The sequence below is a fragment of the Carlito syrichta genome, unplaced genomic scaffold, assembly GCF_000164805.1.
Source record: "Carlito syrichta isolate Samal-C Ts95f unplaced genomic scaffold, Tarsius_syrichta-2.0.1 Scaffold305012, whole genome shotgun sequence".
Taxonomy (NCBI): domain Eukaryota; kingdom Metazoa; phylum Chordata; class Mammalia; order Primates; family Tarsiidae; genus Carlito; species Carlito syrichta.
The window spans coordinates 277,217-299,894 of NW_007249108.1; the positions used below are offsets into that span (position 1 = coordinate 277,217).

General features: G+C 42.6%; 1 protein-coding gene across 1 annotated transcript in view; it reads right to left on the reverse strand.

The window, feature by feature from the left end:
- HMGXB3 (HMG-box containing 3) overlaps positions 1-22,678 on the reverse strand; it is a 48,660-nt gene that overhangs the window by 14,382 nt on the left and 11,600 nt on the right. The window contains exons 6-13 of the mRNA XM_008061052.2: positions 18,870-19,001; positions 14,056-14,474; positions 11,184-11,359; positions 10,956-11,053; positions 8,390-8,488; positions 6,535-6,684; positions 2,345-2,646; positions 1,757-1,884 (exon numbers count right to left, since the gene is read on the reverse strand). Of these exons, the coding sequence (XP_008059243.1) occupies positions 1,757-1,884; positions 2,345-2,646; positions 6,535-6,684; positions 8,390-8,488; positions 10,956-11,053; positions 11,184-11,359; positions 14,056-14,474; positions 18,870-19,001 (1,504 nt within the window). The remainder of the gene's footprint in view (positions 1-1,756; positions 1,885-2,344; positions 2,647-6,534; positions 6,685-8,389; positions 8,489-10,955; positions 11,054-11,183; positions 11,360-14,055; positions 14,475-18,869; positions 19,002-22,678) is intronic.

Consider the following 22,678-nt stretch of genomic DNA (forward strand, 5'->3'; position numbering starts at 1 on the left):
AGAACTCCCACACATTGCTGAAAAGAACACAAAACATATGGCCACTTTGGTAATGCAGTTTCGTATACAATTAAACATACTCTCACCACATGGTCCAGCAATCTGACTTGTGGGTATTTACCCAAGAGAGATGAAAACTCAGGTTCACACAAAAACCTGTACACAAGTGTCTGCAGCAGTTCTTTCTGTACCTGCTGAACACTGGCAGTGTGCCAAACACCCTCCAACGGGGAGGGACAAGCAAGCTGTGGCATGTCTGCACAGTGGAAGACAACTTAATAAAAAGGAACCAGTGGCATAAACAACACATACGAATGTCAAAGGATTACGCTTACAGAAGGATGCCAGACTCAAAGGCGACATACTATTACTGTGTTTACGCAACGTTCTGGAAAAAAGAAAACTAGCAGGATGAGATGAGATGGTCACCAGAGAGAAAAGATGGACTGGACTACAAAGGAACAGCACAAGAGAATGTTTTGGGGTCATGGACCTGCCCTATATATTGATTGTGAAGGCAGATATACAACTCAGTACATGTCAGAATTCACAGAGCTAAAAACAAAGTAAAAAAAAAATTTTTTTTTTTTTTTAGTTGGAGTCTCACTCTGTTGCCCACACTGGAGTGCAGTGGCACAATCATGGCTTACTGCAGCCTTTACCTCCTGGGTTCAGATTATCCTTCCACCTCAGCCTCCTGAGTAGCTGGTACTACAGGCATGCATCACTATGCCCAGCTGAATTTCTGTACAGATGAAGTCTTGCTATGTTGCCTAGGCTGGTCTTGAATTTCTGGGTTCAAGTAATCCTCCCTCCCACCTTGGTCTCCCAAGTGCTGGGATTATAGGTGTGAGCTACCACACCCTGCCCCAAGTAAATTTTATTATATGTAAGTTTAAAAATAAATTTTAATTAAAAAAAAATACACGATCCTGAGTACTGCCCTAGATAGGGAAATAGGCTCTTAATCTGCTGATACAAGACTTCTTAAAAACATGAATTCAAAACAAGGTAACATAAGGCACTTAAGACAAGGAGAATAAATAAATACCCTTTAGTCTTCAGCACTCAATTGTACATGTAACACTCAGAATTCAACCAAGCTCTCACAAGTGACTGCACGTGCTAAGTGCTTAATAAACACTTGGGAATCGATGGATAATGGAGAGGAAGGACAAACACTAGCAACCCCGTTCTCAAGGAGGTACACACAGACTTAATTATAAACAGGGCTGTGGAGTGCCACACACGCCTTTAGAAATGGCTGTGTATTTCTCTGCTTGCTGAACAGAAAGATGACCATGATACACTGCTGAATTAAAATAGCACTTTCCAGAACAACTTACAGCACAACCTCACTCTTGTTCAAAGAAAAACTAAAAACCTATAAATGTGTCCATAACTTCTTATATTCTGCACAGATGAATAAACACATCTGGAAGATTAGTGAATGCACTGTTAAGCATTAATCTCACGGCAGTAGGATTACCATTGACTTCTAGTTTCCTCTTTTTTATTTATCTGCATTTTCCAGCTTTTGCACAATGAAGATCTATTACTTTAAAATTAACTTTATTCGAAAGATCTCGGATAGGAGTCTCAATACTTGAAAGGTATCATCTCCTGAGGCCGAGACATTCAGAGGAATGGCCCTGCCTGAGAGGAGGGTCAGTGCTCCCAGGACTAGAGTCCGACTGCAGTGGCATTCTCAAGCCTGCTTCGGGGTGCTCTGAGTGAAGAGAAAGTGGATACCCACCTGTGTAGATGTCCATGAAGCTGTGCAGGGCCAGGCAATGAGGGTTCAGACACATCTTCACTTGGGCAGTCACTGTTTGTAGCCGACTGGCGGTCAGCAGCCAGCACTCCTGGGGCCCAGCCAGGGAGCTAGTACCAAAGGCATCACCACAAAAACAGAAGGGAAATCAACTTCTTTATGCAGTTCTAGGGTTTGGTGGTCAACAGCAAAATTCTTAAGACTTTACTGCAACAGGCAAATGTGTGGGGCTTGGGACCTAAGGTTTTCACCTTGCTGGAATCTGGAATCATTCCTATAACTGATAGAACTCGGAGTGTTACACGCTTTAACCAATTCCAATGTACTCCTGAACACTATGCTCGATGGTCCAGATGCCACCAAATCCTAAGCTGGTGACAGCTTTCAGGCATGGCAACAGAAATGATCATTACTAGTTCTTACTTTACTCTCAGCAATTGGAAAGGTAAAGGAAGTTCAAGGAAAGCAGAGACTAATATGCTCACAGGTGACAACCTTCAAGTGTCTGTGGCAAGGGGCAGCATGAGCCAAGCAGGATGGGGTGGCCAGGGCGAGGGAAGGGATGCTTACTTTTGTCCCCCTTTGAATAGTGGGCTGCTACAGAGAAGGCACTGCATGGATGGAGACTCGTAATAATTCGACCACGAGGTCTGCTCGATGGTGACTGTTTCCTCACTCACGTTGGACAGGATAAGTCGAGAGCTGTTGAGCTCATGAATCAGGGCAAAGACCTCGGCCAGTTCTGACTCGTTCTCAGGAATCTGCAGGACCTTGCGCAGCAGCTGCAGCGTGGACTGGCGCTGGATCTCCCTCTGGGCTGCACTCAGGGGCTCTGTGACATTCAGCATATCTGGGAGTGGTGAACTCGCCTCCTGGGAAGAGAGTAGACCCAGAGCAGAAAAAGCTGGCCTTGGGGTGAAATGATGAGTCTGTGAGTAGCAGGCAGATGGGCCCACTATGGAGAGGGAAATTCGGACTCCCAGTCAGCTCAGCTACTAACTCACTGTGTGTCCAAAGACTGGTGCTCTCTCTGGCACTCAGTTTCTCTACAGGTTAAGCACCTCAGTCTGAAAATCTGAAATGCAAAATGCTCCAAAATGCTAAACTTAAAAAGCACCAACATGACACTCAAGGGAAATGCTTACTGGAGCAAATTTAGATTTTAGATTTATGAATTATGAATGCTCAATCAATATGCGTCCTGCAAACATTCCTAAATGTGAAAAAATCCAAAATCCGAGCACTTCTGGTCTCAAGCATTTTGGATAATGCTCAAACTGTATTGTAAAACAAGAGGACTATATGTACCTCTTGGTATGGATTCAACAGTCGGCTCCCACCTGTTAAAATGGAGTTGGGAGGATCACAGGACTGGGTTCAGTTCTAGCTATGACACTAACAGCTGTACATGTGGAATGCAAGGCAATTTACATAATCTTTCTGAGCCTCAATTTCCTCATATGTGAAATGGAGTATAAAAATACTCGTCATCTCCTAGAGCTACTGTACCGAGTGAGTCTTGCAAGTAAAAGCACTTAGTACAGTGCCTGTGATGCAGTGAAGACTCCATGAATGGTGGTTTTGATATACAAAACAAGTATCTGTAATTCCTTGTGGCTTCCAGCTACAGAGGAATTTTATATATACAAGTCAGAGGCTTCAGAACAATGTTCTGAAACACTCATTAAAAACAGGCCCTTCTCAAGCGGGTCTCTTTGGATGGAGGTGCCTCCCAATCCTGTCTGCCAATGCAGCACCAATCACTCCACTGTTATTGCTCCCAGAGTGCACCAAGTGACTGCAGGATTCATCATCTGAGAGCTGCTAAACAACTGTCCTCCCTCCTCAGTAAGGCCAGGGTCCTGTATATGTACTGATTCCCAATACCAGCATGATGCCTGGGGCACACCAAAGATGCTGATTCGTATTATTTTTTTCTTTTTAAATCACTTAAGTACTTGCCTCATGCCGGACATATTATATGCTGCTTTGCAAAAGTGCTTAATTATACAGTTTGGATTTTATCCTCACTAAATCTGAAGTTGAAACATAATCCCCAATGTTGGAAATGTGGCCTAAAGGGAGGAGTTTGGGTCACAGGGGTGAATCCCTCATGAATAGATTAATGTGGGGGTGGAGGGTAAATGAGTTTTGCTTCTTCTCTTGCCACATGACCTCTGTATATGTGGGCTTCCTTCACCTCCCACCATGAGTGGAAGCAGCCTGAGGCCCTTACTGGAAGCAGATGCCAGTGCCATGCTTCTTGTACTGTCTGCAGAACTGTAAGCCAAATACAAAGTTTGGTTTCATGTGATAAAATATAGTGACTTCACACTTATCATAAATCTGAAAATATATTTATATTTTTCACTTATTTATACATTACCCAGCCTTAGGTATCCTTTTTTTGGCAACACAAAGACTGAGACACCTGACAACAGAGAGAGTTGGTTCCTGAAACTCTGCATACCTACCACAACTTTTGCCTGTAACAGTTTGGCTACTTATCTTTCTCCCTGACTAGACTGTCAGTTCCTCAAGGGAAGGGGTTGTGTCTTCTTCATCTCTGAAAGCCTGGCCCATAGTAGGCACTGAGGTCATGCTAGCTGAAAGAACGAATGAATGGCTGCAGAAGAGCTGACTGACACAAGAGTGAGCTGCCTAAGAGGGAGTGTGTTCCCAGGCATGACCACACTGAACCATGAGCTGGAAGACCATCAGCAAGAATACCCTCCGCTGGCTCTGAGTCAGAGACAAAGGCAGCAATGACTGAGGACCACGGCTCAGGGATGTATGCAGTCTTGATTACAGTAGCTGAAGACCAACCGCATGGGGGCTCCAAAGGGCAATACATACAAAGGCCCCTGAGTTTCTGACCAGGGTTTTATTTTGTGGAAAACAATAATTACATTTCATGTCTCCAAACTTTCAGAGATTAGAGGGTGAGAGAATGTCTAATGATGAGGGAAGGTCTGAAGATGAGGGTCCTGGGGATAGGCAACTATCAATTAACCAAAGACAGGGATATAAATAAGAGTGGGATTTGAAATCAACTGACAAGACGTCCCTAGATCATTCCTGCCTGACCTGTGAAGTTACATCACTTCATTATCCTAATCTAGAGACAACATCCACTTCCATACTGCAAACCACACAAAGAGTTTAAATTAAATGGAAGGAGAAATGAATGCTCAGAGCATCGGCCTACATAGAACTTATTTAATTCCACCCAGTAATTACAGATGGACATGCACTGTGCACGCAAGTTCCAGGATTAGAAGGTGTGGGGGAGACAGACCTGCCCTAGAAGAGATCATGGTCTCAGACTCACTGCCAGAAAAGCTTCTCTCCATTCACAGAGAAACCTTTAGCTGGAAATGGTTCTCCTCATCTCTCTTGTCCTGTCTACTACCAAGTTCCCCTAAATCCCCTCTTGAAATAGCTCTCCTCAGGCCTTTCTCTGACTGGAGAAGCCCTGCCTAAAGAACTGCCTAGTCTGGCATTTGAGACCCTCTGTGATGTGGTCCCAACATGGTTTTCAAGTCTTACTTTCCTTAACACACTCCGTCCCCTTTCTTCTCCAGCCACATGGAAGCTCCTCATCCATTTGTACTCAGGCCTGTCCTCAGGATGGAACACCCCCCTTCTATCCTGACCCTGCACCCTTTTCAAGGCCCAGCTGAGGGCTAGAGTGGCCAGGCTCCTCTCAGATCCTGACTGTGTGCCACTTCTCTTCCCCAAGGCACATCGACGACATTTCTCTTCTTACCCTCATTTTAGTCACTCTATTTGCTGTCTCAAAGTGCCATCACTGCCTGTTCACTTTAAAAAGCTCATGTGAGGTTGAGTGCGGTGGCTCACAACTATAATCCCAGTGCTTTGGGAAGCCAAGGTGAGAAGACTGCCTGAGCCCACGGGTTTAAGAGCAGCCTGGGCAACTTAGCGAGACCTCGCCTCTACAATAAATAAAAAAATAGCTGGGAGTAGTGGCACATGCCTGTAGTTCCAACTACTTGAAAGGCTGAGGCAAAAGGATCACCTGAGCCCAGCAGGTCAAGGCTGTGGTGGTCGTAGGTGTGCCACTGCACTCCAGCCTGGGTGACAGAGTGAGACTCCAATTCAAAAAAATAAAAAGCTCATGTATGAAAATTCTGAGGATCTCTGGAAATGCCCATTTTTTTCCTGGTTCTAATGATAATTTTAAAAAGAGCCCTAAGGAGCCAAAAGGAATATACTTTACTATCCAGGTAATTTGGTTCAACTTCAGAGAGCAGGACTGCCAAGACTGCTAGAAATAAAGCTTTGTGATTAGCCAAAAGCTCTGCAAGGAACCTGAGAAAGAAGTGGGGATCTCATCTACAAAGTCTTAGGGTTGGCATTCTCCAACTATTTGCCTAGAGAATAAATCAACGTATGGCACCTGTACAAGGTCACAGAGGTAAGAGGATGTACCCCTTTCATCCATCTCTGCTTCTGAATCCTATTTAAGGCCTGAGCTACCATTGTCTTCAGTGAGCCAACTCTTAGTTCTCATAGATAATGTTACCTGGTTGACACTCTCTCCCTGGTTATGGGGACAGGGAGGCCCAGAAAGCAGGCAGCCATGTGCTTAAGTTCAGGTTCAGAACTCACAAACCTAGTTCTAGTTCTGATGCTCTAACTACTATCACGTATTTAAAAATCTTGTTGTTTCTACTAAAACAGGTTCGCTAACAAAGCCCAACCCATGACCAGGGGACATGTGTGGAGAAGGAACTCACGACAGCTTTGGTGGTTTTCTCAGTCCGGTCTTTGGTAAGGTTGAAACCACAGCTGGGACAAATCCGAGGTTTGTGCCGGTTGGTGTAGACATAGCTACAAGAGGGGTTTTTACACTTTCCCCGGCCTCTCGATGTAGCCAGGCCCAAGTCCTAAAAAAGTAAGACCAACATTCAATTCTACAAAGTCAGGTTAAACCTGGACAGAGCCCAGAACCGGGATGCGTAGCTGCCAGTAAGCAAAGACAGTGGCAACCGCAAACCAGGTCTAGTCCAGCTTCTCAAGAGCCTTGCCATGAGATTCCCTTTCTGCAACTGAATCTTTTCCATTTTAACAAAACAAAGCCTGTGTAATTCTGGCAATCTACAGCTTCCCATCTGTGAAACCGGACAACTGACTCTCCAGGGTGAGGCACTCCAATGACCCCAGGGCCCAGGCAACTGGTGGAGTAGAGCAGGCCTGTGTGAATGAGGATGCTGGAGGTAGTAGAGGGCTGGAGGAAAAGCCCTGCCTGAAGACAGGCTGTGACTTCTCGACCACTAGTTCGAGCTCCACACCCAGGAGCCTGGGACAAGCTCTGCCCAACCAGCCCAAGCAGGTCCTGGCAGCTCCCACCACATATAACCCTAGTGACCTCCTAAGCCCCAAAAGTGGAGAATGAGGGTATGCAAGCATGGAGAAGGCAGTGATTATAATGAGGTCACTGGAAAAGAGACCTGTGCAGATACCCAGGATGAGACACACAAAGGATGAGAGACAAGGTCTCCTTAGGGGCAAAGTCAGGTTAGGCACTAACCGCCATACTGTGCTATCTTATTTACAACGGAATCCCCAGCACAGAGCCTGGTGCAGAACAGCTGCTGGATAAATATTATTTGAATGAATGGGCAAACCGTCCTGAACATGTTATTATGAGGTGAGTTTTCTGTTTTTTTGTTTTGTTTTTTACATCTAGCTGCTTCTAGATTAAAAAAAAAATCTGTTCATCTTAATCAAATCAGCTAGAGAAATTACCAAAAGATATCTGGCTAGTTGATACCTTAAGGATCAGCAGAATTAGAGAATGTTAAGAGGGAAAGAAAACCTTTCTAAATTTGATCTCTGAATCATTCCTCCCTCTCTTCCCCCTTTTGCCCTCTTAGGAAAAAAAAGAGTGCCTGAAGCTCCAAATCATTTTACAGATAGTGAAACTGAGGACACAGAAGGAAAGAGTCTTGCCTGGGGCAGACGGCATGCTAGTGTAGAGCCAAAGCTACTACTGGATCAGGTCTTTTAGCTGCCTAGTGTCTGTTCCACTGCTTTGTGCTGTTGCCCTGCAGAATGATGACCCTAAAGTCCCACAAGCATTCACTGGGGTGTGAATATGTGCTGTGCTAAAAATAAAAGGGGGTGGTGAGAAAACCCTTGTGGGGTTTAGGCTAAACAAAATAAATTGCTTTACTAAAGCACTTAAATCCTTCAGTAAATCACTTAATTGCTAGTGTTGAATGTGACTCTTTTAGGGAGGAAAATGCAACACTGTCTAAACTTATCTGTGGAACACACTTTCCAGGCTAACAGGTTCAAAGGCAGCTGTAATGCTAAATCCAGAGTGGATTCCCAACTCTGACAATGCTCAATAAAAATGTCCTAATCTCAACTGGTCTATACTTTATAGATCTCACCTGGGGAAAAAAAAATCAACCCAATCAATTCACTGTAGGCTATCATCTGTATCAGGGATGGGATCTGCAGCATCAATCTATGCCTGATCCTGCTCTCCCTCCTTGCTAGCCCCATCCTCTTCCCACAGCCCACTCACAGCCACAAAATCAAAACACCCTCCATGTCAACCCTACCACCTGCCTGTGCACTTACCAGTGTGACAGTGCAGCTGTACTTATATGAAGGAAACATATCGGGCTTGACCTCTACAACTTTCACCTGAGATGTCCTGTTGGCCGGGCCACTGGGTAGCTGTGGACCAGAACAAGTTATTTAGTGCTTCTGGACCTCTGCCAAACTCCTGAGGTCCTGTGTCCTGAAACAACTTGAGTTAATATTTTCCTGGGGAATTTGTAGAGCTAAGCTCCAAATGAGCCCTCTAGGCTGCCAGCTGGCAGTGACCAGGCCACCAAAGGCTGAGTGTCATGCTCAAGTCCAGGGTTTGCCACACTCTTTGGTGCAGCTTCTTACACCATGTATTAGAAACACCATTAATCAGATTTATAACCACCACCAAGTGGTAAAAGCATATATAACGAGACACAAATACACAGTTGAATTATGTTGGCCTAGAAAGAAGTGGCTATTTCTCCCTCTTTAACACTATCTACAAACTTTTCAATTGTTTTGTAAGGAACATATACATTTCTTATAACTAAAAAAAAAAAAAAGGAAATATAAAGAAAGCATACCAAATTAAAATCAATCAATAATAGCGAATTTTCAGATTATTTCATGTACCTGTTAACTGGTTTAAGACAGTAGCAAAAGAGCCTGTGACTTAACAAATACCCAATGTTGCCAATCAAATGAAAACTATTTACAGAGAAGACTGGACAGGGTGCACATGAACGGATCCAGGGGCTGGAAACCGACGAAACTACTGCAGCTGACAAGATATTTCTCTCTATACAATATGATCACACAAAACCCCAGAGCTGCCACCACACCTGGGTGGCAAACAAAACAGCTCTTAAAGTAAATGCCAGCTAATATTCTTGTCAGGACAAATTCACAACTGTCAAAGAAGGAAGTTACCTGACAAGGAGGATGCAAGAAAACAGACCAATTTTCTTATCCCAACTCAGCCCATGACAGAGTTATCAAAACTACAGGCCACAATCCAGAGAGGTCATGAAATTAGTTTAATGATTTGAAACCAGCAATTGCCCAGAAATGAAAATTATCGAAAAAACTGCATGTAGTAAGGGCACAGCTTCATTCAGTTTTTAATATGTATGTTTATTGGGCTGAATGTAAAATGTGCTTGTTCCTGAGGGTCATGTTCAAAAAAGTCTGAAAAATGCTAACTTAGAAAATTTTTATAATAATTATTCTAGACACAAAAGACCAAAAAAAAAACCTTAAAAAACCCACTAAATGGTTGAATCCATGTAGTTTTCACAACTAGATAATCTTTAATAGCTGTATAATTATTAAATAAAAAATAGAGGCTACAAATTAGCATAGAGAAAGAGCTATGTTTCCAATTAAAAAAAAAATTATATTCAATCATCTGAGGTCAGAAGTTTGAGACCAAACTGGGCAACATAGCAAGACTTCATCTCTACAAAAATAATTTTTTAAGAATTATATTAAAAAATAAACACATACACATTCAGAAAAAGACTTGAAAACTGAAAGAGCATACACTGGATTGTCATCTTGGGCGGCAGGACCACGAGGGACTTTATCTCCTTTTTCCTTTGATGGATTATCTACATTTTCTACAACAACCATGCATACATTTTTAAGAGGAGGTTAAAGAGACATGACTAAATGCATATCTGATTCAGTAGACTGAATCATCTACTAAAGAGGAAAGACACTATATAAAGGATCTAACTGTCCTAGGATGGAAGGGGCCTAAAAATTTATTTTTTAAAGGATATAACCGGGTCAAACTGACAAAACTTGGAATATGAATGGGAGAGTAAAGGCGTGTATCAATGTTTCAGTAAAAGAATATCTCTATTCCTAGGAAATACACAAGCATGAAGGAGTCAAAGGCCATGTAACTGACCCCCAAGTTATGCATATCTTGCACATGTATACCCACACATGGTGGTGGCACATGGATGAGCACAAGTGGTAAAGCAAAATGGGCTACCACACTAACAATAGTTTGACTATGGATCAAGAGTATATGGGTGTTCTTTATACTGTTTTTACTTTTGCATCTTTTTTTCTAAGTTACAAATTATTTCTAATAAAAGGCTTAAAAACATATTTATTTTATAAAATAAATTACTTAAAAAATAGATGAATCGGCCATGCTTAATGGTTCAGCCTGTAATCCCAGCACTTTGGGAGGCTGAGGTGAGTGGATTGCCTGAGCCCCCGGGTTCGAGACCAGCTTGGGCAACTTGGTGAGACCTCATCTCCACAATAAATAAGAAAAATCAGCCAGGCGAGGTAGTGTGTGCCTGTAGTTCCGGCTACTTGGAGGGCTGAGGCGGAAGGATTGCCAGAGCCCAGGAGGTTGATGCTGGGGTGGCTGTGAGCATGTCACTGCACTCCAGCCTGGGTGACGAGTGAGACTCCAACTCGAAAAAAGAAAAAAAAAAATAGATGGATCGTTTGTGTTAACCTCCTTGCAGAAGCTGGCCAGTGTGCGAGAACTGAGATCTGCCTCTCGCCTATAGTTTTGGTGCCTCAAAAGGAAGCAGCCAGACGCTCTCCCACCCACATAGTTCCCCTTCTGGAGAAAGGGTCTTACCTTCACCTCACCAGTGCCACAAGGCTGCTGAATGGGCTGGCCCAGCTGCCTCAGTGTGCTTGGCTTCAGGCCACAAGTCCTTACAGAGGGAGTCTTATCTGAGAGAACAGGGAGCCAGATTGGTGATGATGTGCATTCACAGTCTCCCCGAGTCTCTTGCTTGCATTCTCAGCCCCACTCTGCCCTCCCACCCGCCAGCCACTCCTCCCTGGCCTGCCCCGCCCTTACCATTCAGGGAAAAGGCCTGCCTGGCCCTGGGCAGTCCCATGCTGCTGCCTCGCCCCACATTAACCGGGGCTGGCAGAATTGCTCTCATGGGTCTTGCCGCAGCCAATAAGGAGGGCTTGCCCCGTGCTCTGCCTTTAAGCTCTGAAGCTCTGGGCCCTGGGGCGAGCAGGTCAACTCTGAAAAAAATAAGAAAGGAAATCTGGACCTTCTGAACCAAGAGAAAGAAAACCAAAGAGCAATTTACAAACAACACTTTATTGGAGAATACTACACATCAAACTTTAGACACACTTGACTTCAAATTCAACCATTAAATAGCTGTATGGTCCTAGAAAAGTAGTTTCATTCTTCTGTTAATCTCAAATTTCTAATATGTAAAAAGTTAGTAATTACTTATACTTTATGGGGTCATTACAAAGTCACAAAAGTGTAAACTACTGCCTCCTGTGTAATGCCAACAGCTACTATAGTTGTAACATCCAATCTGCCTCTGCCTAGAGCAAGTACTTGACGTGCATGAGCCTCCCACACGAGGACAGCTAGAGACCCTGGGGAACAAAGTCCTGTTTCCTTCATCTCTGCAGCAACAATGTTGAACACAGGGCCTGCGTCACAAAAGGCCCCAATAAACTTCGCTTGAGTGAATCACATGTCCCAAACAAAACTTCTGATGTACACAACTTTACCTTTTAAGACACAAAACCTTCTCCAAAATATATTGCTATATAATTTTTTTTTTTTTTTTAGAGCAAGATGTGGACTGTGTGCAGTGGTTTGTATCTGCAATCCCAGCACTATGGGAGACTGAGGCAGGAGAATTGCTTGAGCCCAGGAGTTCAAGACCAGCCTAAGCAACAAAATTTAAAAATTAGCTAGGTGTGGTGGTGTGTGCCTGTAGTCTCAGCTATTTAGGAGGCTGGGATGGAAGGACAGCTTGAGCCCAGAAGGCCAAGGCTCATATGAGCCTTGATTGTGCCACCACACTACAGCAGCCTGGGTGACAGAGTGAAATCCTGAATTAAAAAAAAAAAAAAAAAAAAAAAAAGGTGCAAAATGTAGAAATATGTATGCTATGCTACCATTTATGTAAAACAAGAGAACATGTACATGCATATTTATTTGTAAGTGCTTAAAATTCCCTCTAGAAACAAAGTAGGGAATATTGATTATATTGGGAAATGAAAATGAATGACTGAAGAATGGGACAGAAGGGAGTTTCTAAAATACATATTCCTTGTACCTTCTGAGTTTGAATCATGTGAATATATTTCCCACTCATTAATAAAAATTTAAAAATCACAGTAATATAACCAAAATTTTGAAGCCCTGGTACTACAGGTTGAGTACCCCTGATCTGAAATGCTTGGGACCAAAAGTGTTTCAGGTTTCTTTTAATTTTGGAATGTTTGCATTTACTCACCAAACGATCATCCCTAACCCCAAAATCCAAAATCCAAAATGGTACAATGAACCTTTCCTTTCAGAGTCACGTCAGTGCTGAACAAGTTTTGGTTTTGAAGCATTTCGGATTTCAGATTTTTGAATCAGAAATGCTCAACCTGTGTTAGCATTTAGGGCTAGATAATTCTTTGTTGTGGGAGGCTATCTTGTGTACTACAGGGTATTTAGCATCTCTCTAGACCTCTACCCTCTAGATGCCAGCAGCACACTTCTTCCCCAGTTGTGACAGCCAAAATGTCCCCTGGGGGCAAAACTGTTCCCAGTTGAGAACCACGGAAACAAGCAAATAAGGAGGCCTATAATCCCAGCACTTTGGGAGACTGAGGCAAGAGGATTGCCTGAGCTCAGGAGTTCAAGACCAGCCTAGGCAACATGGGAAGACCTCATCTTTACAATAAAAATTAAAAAAAAATTAGCCAGGCACGGTGGCACATGCCTATAGTCCCAGCTACTTGGAAGGCAAGGCAGAGGAATCACTTGAGCCCAGCTGGTCATGACTGCAATAGTTGTGAGCATGCCACTGCACTCCAGCCTGGGCGACAGAGTGAGACCCCAATTCAAAACAGACAGACAAACAAACCATCAGAAGAAAACCAAACAAATAAGGGCCTTCAGTTACAAGAACACAGCTGTTGCTGGGAAGGGCCATGTGTAGGATTCCATTAAGGCCTTAAGGAGAAAACAGGAGAAAGAGACAGCTCAATCTTAGTGACCTCACCCCATTGCAAGTCACTGGGCTGCATGGTGACACCCAATCTCCTCCAGTCTGTATGGTCTGCTGTGAGGATGAGACTGCATAATAGCAACTAAGATTTGCCAGAGAGAACTGAAGTCAAGAGACATCAAGTGACTATGCACAAGGTCAAGCAGAAGTCAAGGACAGCTGCAACCAGACTGAGTTCTCTGACCACCAGGCCAGAACTCTCTCCATGATGCTTTAATAAGCCTTTTCTTTCCAAATGCCGTATCCAGGATTGGTAATTCACAGTCAGGAAAAGGCAGGTCATTTTCTGATGGGCACAGACACATTTGGAGCTTTTAGAAACCATAAATACATCAAGTATACCAGGCCAGAACTCTCTCCATGATGCTTTAATAAGCCTTCTCTTTGCAAATCCAGTATCCAGGATTGGTAACTCACAGCTATAATCCCACCCACAGCATGTAGCAGCAAGCTTCTAAGAGACTGATGTTAGGGAAACTGACAAGAGAGGTACAAGTAATATGACAGCAGAGTCTGGGTTATTCATATCCCAGGCCTTGCTTTCTGTATCTCTAAACAAGGAACCATTAACTGGGCTCTGCTGCGTGTCTCAGGCATACTGTAAGCACATGGGCTAAAACAAACGGGGCACTTGCAAAGCTGCTACTGTGAATTATAGCCCTATACTACAGAAACACATTGACTTACCCTGTAGCTTTTTTAGGAGCAGGGAGTGGACTGGAGGTGCTGGTCCCCTCGGCTGGTGGTGGTATGTCTGCCCCAGGACTGTCATTCTCAGTTGTCCCCAGAGTGACCTCAAGCTGCACACCACTCTTGACGACCTGCGTCTTAGTGACTGCTGTACCACGATTCCCAGGAGTGTCCTTGACCAGAGCATGGGCATCGGAGACAACCACTTCCTCCCACTCATTCTCCTCACCTACTTCTCTTGAAGGAGCAACACTCAGGAGTTGGCTCACCGCTTCCGAATTCTCCAGAGTCAGCTTGGAGGCATTTTCCTTAGAGGAATTTTGCTCAGTGGTGACAGGCTGCTGATTTCTTTTAACCACAGAGCCTTTGGAGGAGACACCAGAAGCCAAGTCCACTTTTACTTTGGCTGGCTTTTCCTAGAAGAATAATACCTTGTAAAAAATAAGGCATTTTACAGTTGATGACAATATTCATGAGCATTCTTTGATTTGATCATCATACTAATAACCTATGGGTAACAGATAAGGAAACTGAGATTCACAGAGAGGAAGAGATTAACTTAAAGTCCCAAGTGTGAAACTAGCTTGAATTTAAGTCTTCGGACTCCAGGTTCCTTTCACTAGTATTAAATACCTTGGTTAGAATTAAGCTGTTCTCCTCCTAAAATATTTCTTACTGATAAGCCTCCTTAGGTTTCATCAACCACATGTTAGCATTTTTTGGTTTGACTTTTGAATGTTCTCTGAACCCCAAGTAAACAGTATAGAGTTTATTTACTGTTGGAGAAAGAAAATTCAGCAGAAAAAACAGGAGACTCCACTCACGTCTCTTGAGATATCTGAACAAAACGCTGCCTAAGTAGGCTATTTTAGACAAAAATCATTGCAGGAAATTGGGTACTTTATGTAATCTGAACAAAGACCTATACCTAGCGCTCTCACATTCCCTTGACTTAGCCTACTCATTTTAGACATTACTTTCTTTCAACATGGAAGGTTAGCACAACTAGCTGCCCAGAGACCTCAAGTACCACCACCAAAGTGCCCATGAAAATGAAGTCTTGAGCACAATAGCCTTACATACTATCTCTTGCTCCATCCAAACCATTGGGAACCATGCCACACATTTACTGGGCTAATTGTAGCCAATATAAGCTCTAGAACAATATAAGAAAAGGCGAGTCATTTCCTGACTGGCACAGACACAGTGGAGCTTTTAGAAGTCATGTATACAAGCTGTCAAAAATCAGAACTTGGCCATTGCTTTGTTAAACTCTGGTGTGTCTGTGTGGCTCTTTGAGCTATGGCTGCCATGTTTCCTAGCTTTGGTTCCCTCCCCTACCTTGAGGAGGTAAATCTGAATCCTCTCTCTCTGCCTAATTTGCTTTCTAAATAAACTATATTTTTCAATCTAAAAAAAAAATCAGAACTCAAGAAAACAGACTGCAGCTAGCCAGCACAGCAATGCCTGAGAAGTGTGATTTAGTGGAAAAGGAGCTGGGATCATCAGCTGTGTGAATTTAGCAAGTCACTTTTCTTGAATCTATTTTTCCCCAGCTGGAAACTTAAAAGGGTTGAACTGATAACTAAAGTCACTGTTATCTCTAAAATCCTAAGTGCTTTGATACTAAAATGTTACCTTTTTCCTTCTCTCACTCATTGTTTCTATGAGATTTAAAAACCACAGTGTCTAATAAACATTGGAAAAGGGCTGGGTGCAGTGGCTCACCACAAAGCAACCCCAGTAGTTTGGGAGCCTGAAGTGAGAGGATTGCTTGAGTCCAGGAATTCAAGACCAGCCTGGGCAACATAGCAAGACCTCCTCTCTATAAAAAAATTAAAAAATTAGCTAGGCATGGTGGCATACGCCTGCAGTCCTAGCTACTCAGGAAGTGGAGGCAAGGAGATTGCTTGAGCCCAGAAGGTCGAGGCTGTGGTGAGCAATGATCACACTACTGTACTCTAGCCTGGGTGAAAGAGCAAGATCCCTGACTCAAAAAAAAAAAAAAAAAAAGTTTGGAAAAATTCTGATTTAGCAAGTCAAGATGAGGGAGAAGTAGCTAAGAAAAAAACCTGTTTTCAAAAAAGAAAAAGAAAGAAGAAAATCTATTTTCATGCCACAAGCTTGATCTTAGTAAGAGAACCATGACTCCAGAATTATTCCAGGCATGGTGATTCATGCCTGTAATCCCAACAATTTGGGAGACTGTAATGAGAGGATCACTTGAGCCCAGGAGTTTGAGGACAGCCTGGGCAACATAGTGAAAGACTGTGTCTCCAAAAAAAAATTATTATGTTAATCAAGGGGGAAAAAACACACATGCAAAAAATAAAAAAGAAAGCCAAAGTAAAATGGAGATTGAGGAGAGATAAGCCTACCATGATCACTTGCACCCTACCACACACAAGCACAGAAAATAAGGTCATTTACTAGACCTGCTTTGCACTGGTGAAGAGGGACCAATGAGGATTCTGACTACTATCCAACTCAAACTCCCTGCTGCAGCTAGAGAAATGCATTTTTAGGGAGTCATTAGAGTGGGAATAAATTGATGGCTTGGTTTCACAGAGACACCAGAGAAGATAGGCACCAGAATCTCGACAAAAACTCCTGAGAGACACTAACACTAGGTCTTTTCTGACCCTAGAAGTGGTAACATGAAGAGCAATGGTAGGTCAGGGGCAGTGGCTCATGCCTGTAATTCCAGCACTTTGGAAGGTTAAGGTTGGAGGATTGCTTGTGCCCAGGAGTTTGCGACAAGCCTGAGCAACATAGTAAGGCCCTGTCTCTACAAAATTTTGTTTTTAATTAGCCAGGTGTGGTGGTGCATCTGTAGTCCCAGATACTTGGGAGGCTGAGGTGGAGAATAACTTGAGCTCAGGAGTTCAAGGCTGCAGTGAGCTCTGACTGTGCCACTGCATTCCAGCCTGGGCAACAGAGCAAGACACTGTCTCTTAAAACAAAACAGAACAACATACAATAGCAGAGTTAATAATTCTATTGCTATCACACATGATGATAGCAAGGAACATTCACTGAGGATTTACTATGTACCAGAAACTGCCATGGGCTCTACATGGTTAATTTTATTTGCTCCCTCTAACAACCCTATCGAGGCAGGCACTATTATTAACTTCTGTGTAGAGACGAGAGGAAGCCCAAGAAATACAGTTATCAACGGACTTGCCCAAGGCCACAGTTATGAACCTGGGAAGCAGGGGCTTAAATGGGGTAAGCTGACTCCAGAACTAGATTACTAATTGCTCCCCTAGTCCATCTCCCAGAATTGGTGCTATCCTGAACTTACCCAGAGGGCAAAAGTGACCATCCCAGTATTTCTCAGAGATGTGCTATGGAAATTGCCCCCAGAGAAATGTAAAGGTGTGCTGCTACATGAGTTATCTCTCTGCGACTGAGTCTGGTCCACTTGAGTTAAGCATACAGCAACCACAATCTTAGCCTGAGCAACTTCACTAAGAAAATGTCCGCTTTTTCTTTGTTCCTGCCCAAATTCTGCTGATCTTCAGGACCATCTCCTCTATAAAACCTTCCCTGTTCATTCCAGTCCTTATAAATGTCTCTCCTCTCTGTAATTGAGACTGTACTGCCTATTCCACTAATTTTAGCTCTAAAAACGTGTAGGTTCATATTTTAAAAATGGCAAGTATGTATGTTTTATCTAGTTAGTGCCCAGCATACACAGATGACAACATGTGTGTACCTAAACTTCAGAGGGGCATAGCTGTTATGCTCATTTACTCATGGTGCATCTGCTATGGACAAAGGGCTGTAGGGAACACGGAGGTCATTAAGAAGCTCTCAACATGACAAAAGCAGAAACACTGTTAAATGGTGATGACTGCTAAACAAAAGTGATATTTACAGGGAGAGTCATTCACTCTTCCCTAAGGAAACCTAAGGATGGATGTTCTATGTTTATAATGAGCCATGAACCATGGTAATGGTGGGGGAAAGTGAAGGGGGTGGAGAGGTGGGAAGGAGGTGGGTGGGCAAAGAAGATACGTATACATTTGTAAAGTTAGACTATGGAAGCCCTTGAATACCAGGTGAAGAACTTCCACTTTTAATAGGAGCTATAGGAGACTTAAAGGATTTTGAGCTTAGTGGTGAAAAAACACGAACTACAAGCTACATTCGAACAACCAAGCAGAAAGTATAAAGGGTGGACTACTATTCAGTCCTAAAAGCAAATGAGTACATTAATACAATGTGGTCATTTATGGGAACTATGAAGCAATTAGAATATTCTTGACAAATATTTAATGGGATGATACATTAAATGAAGAAAGCAAATATTACAGTATTAGAGGTGCCCATGAAAAACTATGAAAAAAAGGAAAACAGCAAGATACAGAGCTTATTTTATCCACAGAAGAGAAACTAGAACAGAACACACCAAAATGTTAATAATGGCTTTTCTTTATATGATTATGGATAGCACTGTATTTTATTTTTCTTTTCTATTTTAAAAAACAAATTGCTTACAATCAAAATGACTTATTTGTAGGGTCAGAAAATAAGAATGACTGCTAACTTTTTAAAAGGCACCTGGGGCCATTGCCTTGTTAAGATATGGTGTGTTCGTGTGCTCTTTGAGCTATGGCCAGGCCATGTTTCCTGGCTTTGGATCCTTTCCCTACCTTGGGGAGGTGAATCTTCTCTCTCTCTCTAATTGGTTTTTAAATAAACTATATTTTGTAATCTACAAAAGAAAAAAAGTCACCTGGTCCTAAGAAAAACAGAAAGCAACTCTGTGGGGCTCCCCAGCAGCAACGGCCAAAGGAGCTTACCTTTGGGATCCACTTCCCTCCTAGGAAGTTACCACAGGTAGGGCACTTAGGTGGTTTGTGCCTGGTGACGTATGTAAAGGAGCAACCTGGGCTGGTGCAGGTCCCATGGCCCCGGCGGGTGTACGTAGTGGTCTGTAAAGAAAGAGTATGTTACAATCAATACCATAATCCAGACTCTCTCAGATGCTGATGACAATTATAACCACAACAATCCTGGAGGACATAGCTTGTGGAAGGAAAGTCAATTCCTAGTACCATAAAAGATCAGCATTGGAAAGGTCCTACAGTATACTAAAGTCACTTTCTACAAATGGAGAAACTGAGTTCAAATGGGGAAAGACAGTTGCCCAACATTACAGTTAGATACCCTAAGAATAAAGAGAGAGTTGCTCTCACACAGTGCTAAACACTTCACTAACATCTCATTTAGTACTCTTAGCAATGGTATTAAGTATGTACTATTGCTACTGAGGTTCAGAGAGGTTAAATGCTTTGCCGCAAATCAGACTTCAAGGACAGAGCTAGTCCCAGAACACAGGTCTCTCTGAGTCATGGCTCAAGATGCCTTCCAGGCACCTAGATGCACCCTCTGGCTCTGAAGACTACAAAGAAATTGCTTCATTTTAATTTTTCAAAGAACCTAGGAAGGAGGGTTCAGAGATAAAAAGTAGATCCATGGCCAATGGAAAAATGAGGGGAACCCAGGAGTAGAAACCAGGCCCTTGGACATCAACAGCATTTAGTTATTTGCATGAGTATATTCAGCCACGGGCTCTTACCATCTCCACTGATCTTCCTTAGAGTAAAACATATTACAACAGGTTATTACATTTCGGCTACAACAGAAACTACTCATTCCTTAGCCGTGCTGCATTTCTAGATTAATGCTGGAAAAGAGATTTTCCTATCAGATTTCTATCCCTTATGACTGTTTACTAAGCTGTTAATGTCAGCTTCCCTAGCCTGGCCAAAAGGCAAAAATCCCCACTTGGGGAAACACCAAATTGCCATTAGCTATCTCTGCCAGAAAGCCCAAGGAAGAGGCAATTACGACAGGGGTACCAAGTCAAAGAGGAGTGTGAAGTGGTGTGGCACAAGGAAAGAGACCAGCCTCTGGGTTCCAATTTGGCCACTAACACAATGAGTGACCTGGGGTGAGGCATCTTAATTAACTCTTGGATCCTGGGCTTGCACCTCTGTAAAAGCACCTCTTCTTTCTATTTCACAGGCATGTCTGAAGAGTAGGTGAGCTAAGGGATAAGGAAACATTTACTTAGTTAACAATAAAATATTCTATAGGCCTGCGAGAGACTATTACTACAGGAATATAAACATCTCTCATCTTTTCTTAGACTGTGGCTCAATGTAGAATCTTCATTATGAATACCCTCAGAAAGCAGAATAAAAATTTAAGGCAGGTTAGTTCTATAATTACCATGAACTAGGAAAAACTCCTAAATAGTAGGCTACAGAAATGATTTTGGAAAAAAATGCTAATGCTCAAGGTGGATGTTTCAGTCCTAAGTATTATCCACACAACACTTTTCTAGAAGAGCTTGACTGACACATATCAGAGCATGAAAGAACAGTTATTTCCAAGAAAACAAAGACTCAGAAGACTAAACAGTTTCTTCATGAATCAACAGCAGTGGCTGTTCCTGTTTTAAGATACTGCAACTTTCTAATCTATGAATATATTGTTTACCTATAGCAGGGATTTATGAAGCTGAGATAAACTGTGGTAATTTAAAAATGTGTACTATTGGCCCTAAAAAAACTACTAAAATAGGCTGGACATGGTGGCTCACGCCTGTAATCCCAGCACTTTCGGAGGCTGAGGTGAGAGAATTGCCTGGGCAACATGGTGCGACCTCGTATCTAAAATTTAAAAAAAAAAAAAATTAGCTGGGAGTGGTGGTGCGTGCCTGTGGTCCCAGCTACTCTGGAGGCTAAGGTAGAAGGATCACCTGATCCCAGCAGACTGAAGCTGTAGTAGCCATAATCATGCCACTACACTCCAGCCTTGGAGACAGAGTGAGACTCCAACTCAAGAAAAAAAAAAAAAAGAAAACCAAACCCACTAAAATAACCAGAACAGGTTAGGTGCAGTAGTTCAGACTGTAGCCCCAGCAATTTGGGAGGCTGAGGCGAGAGGATTGCTTGAGCCTGGTGGTTTGAGACCAGCCTGGGCAACTTAGTGAGACCTTATCTCTACAATAAATCACAAAAACTAGCTGGGCGTGGTGGTGTGCATCTGTAGTTCCAACTACTTGGAAGGCTGAGGCAGAAGGACTGCCTAAGCCCAACAGGTTGAGGCTTATGGCTATGAGCATGCCACTGCCCTCCGGCTTGGGCAATGGAGATTCCAAAATAAATAAACAAATAAAAACCAAACCAAAGTCTATAGCTAACAAGGCAATAAAAAAGAGGAAACGGATTCATTAAAAATACTCAAAAAGAAGGCAGAACAAAACAGAGGGGACATAGAGTTAATATAAAAGACCTAAACTTAACTATATCAATATTCATACTAGCCGGGCTCGGTGGCTCAGCCTGTAATCAATCCCGCGCCTTTGGGAGGCTGAGGTGAGTGGATTGCCTGAGCCCGCAGGTTCGAGACCCGCTTGGGCAGGCGAGACCTCATCTCCACAATAAATCAAAAAAATTAGCCAGGCGTGGTAGCGTGCACCAGTAGTTCCAGCTACTTGGAAGGCTGAGGCGGAAGGATCGCCGGAGCAAGTTGAGGCTGCGGTGGCCGGGAGCGGCCACTGCACTCCAGTCTGGGCGACAGTGAGACTCCAACTCAAAAAAAAAAAAAAAAAAATTCATATTAAACATAAATGGCTTAAACATCCCAATTAAAAGACAGAAATTGTCAGATGGACCTTGCTCTTATTTCCAAACTATATGCTGCCCACCACAACAGGACAAAACAAAAATACTTTAAATACGAAGACATAATCTTGTTAAAAGTAAAAGTATGGGAAAAATATACTTTACTAATTAAAAAAAGCTGGGCATCAAAGTAAATTTCAGAGCAAAGACTGTCACAGATGAAAAAATTCATTTCATAATAAGTAAGAAGAAAATATATCAGCGGATACAACAATCCCAAATGTTTATGTGTTTAATAGGAGAATCAAAATATATGACAAAAAGCTAATAGAACTGTGAGAAGAAATAGACAAATCTACAATGATAGTTGGATGTCTTCTCTTAAGATTGATAGAACAAGCAGGCAAAAATCAGTAAAGATATAAAAGGACTATATAACATTATCAATCAACTTAACCTAATTGTAATGCAGAGAACATTCCATACAACAGCACAGTACACATTCTCTTCAAGTGCACATAGGGCATTTATCAAGACAGACCATACTCTGGGCTATAAAACAAGTCTCGATAAATTTAAAAGGATTTAGGCCATAAAGTTCTGGCTGCAATGGAATTAAATTATAAATTGATAACAGAAAAATATTTGGAAAATCCCACAAATGCCTGGAAAACAAATAATACACTTCTAAATAACCCATAGGTCAAATAGGTAAATTACAAAGTATTTGATGCTGGGCCTGGTGGCTCACACCTGTAATCCCAGCACTTTGGGAGATGGAGGTGAGAGGACTGCCTGAGCCCAGGGGTTTGACATCTATTTGAAAAACAGTGAAATTCACCACATTAACCAACTAGAAAAAAAGAAAATGTACAATCATCTCAACAGACACAGAAAAAGCATTTGACAAAATCCAACATCCATTCCTGTTTTTAAAAACTCCCAGCAAATTAGGAATAAAACTTCCTAAACTT